General features: G+C 44.1%; 1 protein-coding gene across 6 annotated transcripts in view; it reads right to left on the bottom strand.

The window, feature by feature from the left end:
* Positions 1–1,050: 1,050 nt before the first annotated feature.
* Positions 1,051–2,901, bottom strand: part of LOC119466240 (FYVE, RhoGEF and PH domain-containing protein 1-like) — a 53,089-nt gene continuing 51,238 nt past the window's right edge. For all 6 annotated transcript variants that reach the window (XM_049656949.1, XM_037726720.2, XM_049656946.1 and 3 more), the window contains one exon: positions 1,051–2,613. In XM_049656949.1, the coding sequence (XP_049512906.1) occupies positions 2,574–2,613 (40 nt within the window). In that variant the 3' untranslated portion in view covers positions 1,051–2,573. The remainder of the gene's footprint in view (positions 2,614–2,901) is intronic.

The raw sequence follows: 2,901 nt of genomic DNA, 5'->3' as shown, positions 1-2,901 counted from the left end.
AACTTCGAAAGAAACAGATACGCGCGTTAACAAAACGATGAAGTTGCGAGGGTCCCTCCTGCCTTTCTCTGTGGGAGAAGGAGCGAAGCCCCGCCCAGCCTCACTCAGTGTTGCCCGTAGCTCTCCGATCAGCTGGTGCATGTAAACAAACACCTCACGTGACTTCTTTGTTCCGTTACGAGCGCATTTTTTTTTTTTCGCGCTTTTGCTTGCGATTTGCACCGCATGTACGCGTTTCGCGGAATCCTGCATGTCCTCGCGCAACTACGCGGGTGTCTCAAGCGCCCCGAGACGGAGAAGATGGCTAGTCTGACTTCGAACGACGAACCGCAATCCGAAACCTACGCGTTATCGACAGCCAGCTGCTAAGCGCGCAGCAATAATGGTGGGTAGGGTTTCGTCGGCGATATTGAATGGCTTCCTGACCTTGGTCTTAAAGTCACGATGAACTAGATGCGACGTAGCACGCCTAAATACATCGCAGAATGGCACGCCCCACTTGCCGATCTCGGAAATGCGTACCTACCTTTTCAGAAGTACGGTATTTCTGAAAACCAGCTCTGCTGATTGCATCGATCCCACTGTTTTGCTAAACTTATCAGCTGCTTCAGATTACGTGATGTTCCCAAGCCCGAATGTCGTAGCACTTTGCTTTCCTTTATCGGTTCTTGTTTCCATCATCCACCACTAGCTCAAACCCCGCTGAAATTGGTCATTTAGCACGGCAGATGATTAACAGAATAAGAGCCCGGGATTTCAAATATACTGCGAAATTTAACTATCAAATATAGATCAGTTTTGTTCTGGAAAATAATATCTCAATTTGAAAAAAACCTGCCAAGCACATTTCCACGGTCAGTAATAAACTCAGCAAATTTGTGCTGCTTGACAGAAGCGCAATATTTAAAAACGATTAACATACCATTAATAGTATCGATCATGTTGTCTGTTGCTGTTTTTGAAAGCATGTCTTCGGAAACAAATATGCATTATCTGTAGAATCAAGAAGGCATCCACACTTGCTTGGCTTCACAATAAAGTGAGAACACATTCGTTGGCAACTGTTTTATTTACAAAGCAAATATATATATATATACCATACATATATTATATACTATCAAAAGATTGAACATTCAAACTAGTTGGAAAAAATCAACAACTGTCCTCCTCGTCTTGACATTGCACGCAGCCCTAACAACTTGGATTCACATGATATCCTGTTAAGTTATATAAAAAAAAAAAAGGCACAATGGCAATCACAAGTCTGCCTGCATATGTTTTAGCTCGTCCAATGCAAAAAAGGCACGGAGTGGTGCAGAGCTATTCGTAACAACAATCAATAAAAAAACCTCCACCTTTCAAACATTCTGCAAGGCAGTAAAAACCCATGCAGTAGAGCACCTTTCTTGCATCACTACGCTGATACCGATAAAACTGCACGGCTACGACCACACGCAAAGCAATTAGTGTGGCCTCGAAGTGGCTACAAAACAGTCGGATGCACCTGAGGAATTGACGTATTCATTTGGCAACGTGGTTTATGAAGCAAGGCTTCATCACAAAGCTTACAATGAAACACGGACGTGTTCCAAATTTTTCCTTTCGACTACATATCTTGGCATGCAATCAACCTGTAACGGGAGAAGACTGTATTTGACAAGATTGCTGACGCTGAAGTTCCTTTTAAAAAGTGACATGCTTTGTTACAATCCATCACAACTTCGCTGAATATGAAATTGGGCTCCACACAGGATCAACATTCTAAAAAAGAACACACAAGGAGCACTTAGCTCCGGATCATCGCACAAAGAATCAGTGCGCACCGCGAAACATGTTGAAGTATAAAACTTTGTACGAGGAACAAACAGAGCTAGGAGGGCTGCACATCCTGCACAAGCTAACGAGGCAACGCGACATTTTGTGGCGATTTCAAGCAGCGATGGCAGCAATAAATTAAGAAGCGAGCCTAGGGAATGGCACAATGCGCTAACATGACATGTTAGGTCTCGCACGAGGAACCTACAAGGAGAAATGAAAATGTATCAAAAAGAGGCAGATACGTAATAAGAGCAAATGTGAAGAACCCCCCCGATGTCGGGGCATTTTTCAAGTCTGAACACGTGCACATACACACACACATACACACACACACACACAAAATGACATTCACGAAAGAAGGACCATTTGATTTTCCTGCAAGCAGCTAGTAGTATCTTCAGGCCCCTCACCAAGTGTGGGTATGCCTTCTTTCCACGTGGACGGCATGGCGGTTCGATTGTAAGGCACGACAACCGGCTGGCGCTTATTTTGCAGAATGAGATTACAACTTTTGCAGCAGAGACGAGGTAAGTGGATAAGGCACTCGGCACAGCATCAACTTATTTTTTCACCCAGAGATTATGAATGGCTCTCCTGGGCTGGTTGCTTGACAGCGAGTTGCAGAAGGAACTCCTGAACGTGGTTTCAGTGTTCGAAACTGTCTCCGACTTGTGGCTGGACCAGACGCCTTCTCTCACGAAGCACGGTGGCTGCTGCGTTCATATTTTTGTCAATTCTTCGCAGTGATCATTGTCTCAGCTCAGTTTTGTTGCCTCTTCCATTGCCTCCCGCCACCTGCATTAAGGCCAAAGGGTAGCACTTATTTCACCATTACACATACACAGCACTAAGCACTTCTTCACATTCATTAGGCTTTTGCAAGGCAAATTCCTTACTCGAAGAATTTCTTGCTAAGCAGAAATTTGCTCCTTTAGACTACACACCAGGTCTGGACAATAGTCCGGAAAATACGGTATTTAGGAATAGATTAGCAGCATCAGTTAGAGGTTGTAATAGTTCAGAGATGACCATGGGAGGGAGTAGAAGTCTATGTGCAACTTGATGGATAATTATCAAATGAAG

This window comes from Dermacentor silvarum, chromosome 10 (genome assembly GCF_013339745.2).
Source record: "Dermacentor silvarum isolate Dsil-2018 chromosome 10, BIME_Dsil_1.4, whole genome shotgun sequence".
Classification (NCBI taxonomy): domain Eukaryota; kingdom Metazoa; phylum Arthropoda; class Arachnida; order Ixodida; family Ixodidae; genus Dermacentor; species Dermacentor silvarum.
Note: the sequence above shows the minus strand (reverse complement) of the source record. Positions and strands in the feature narration are given on the sequence as shown.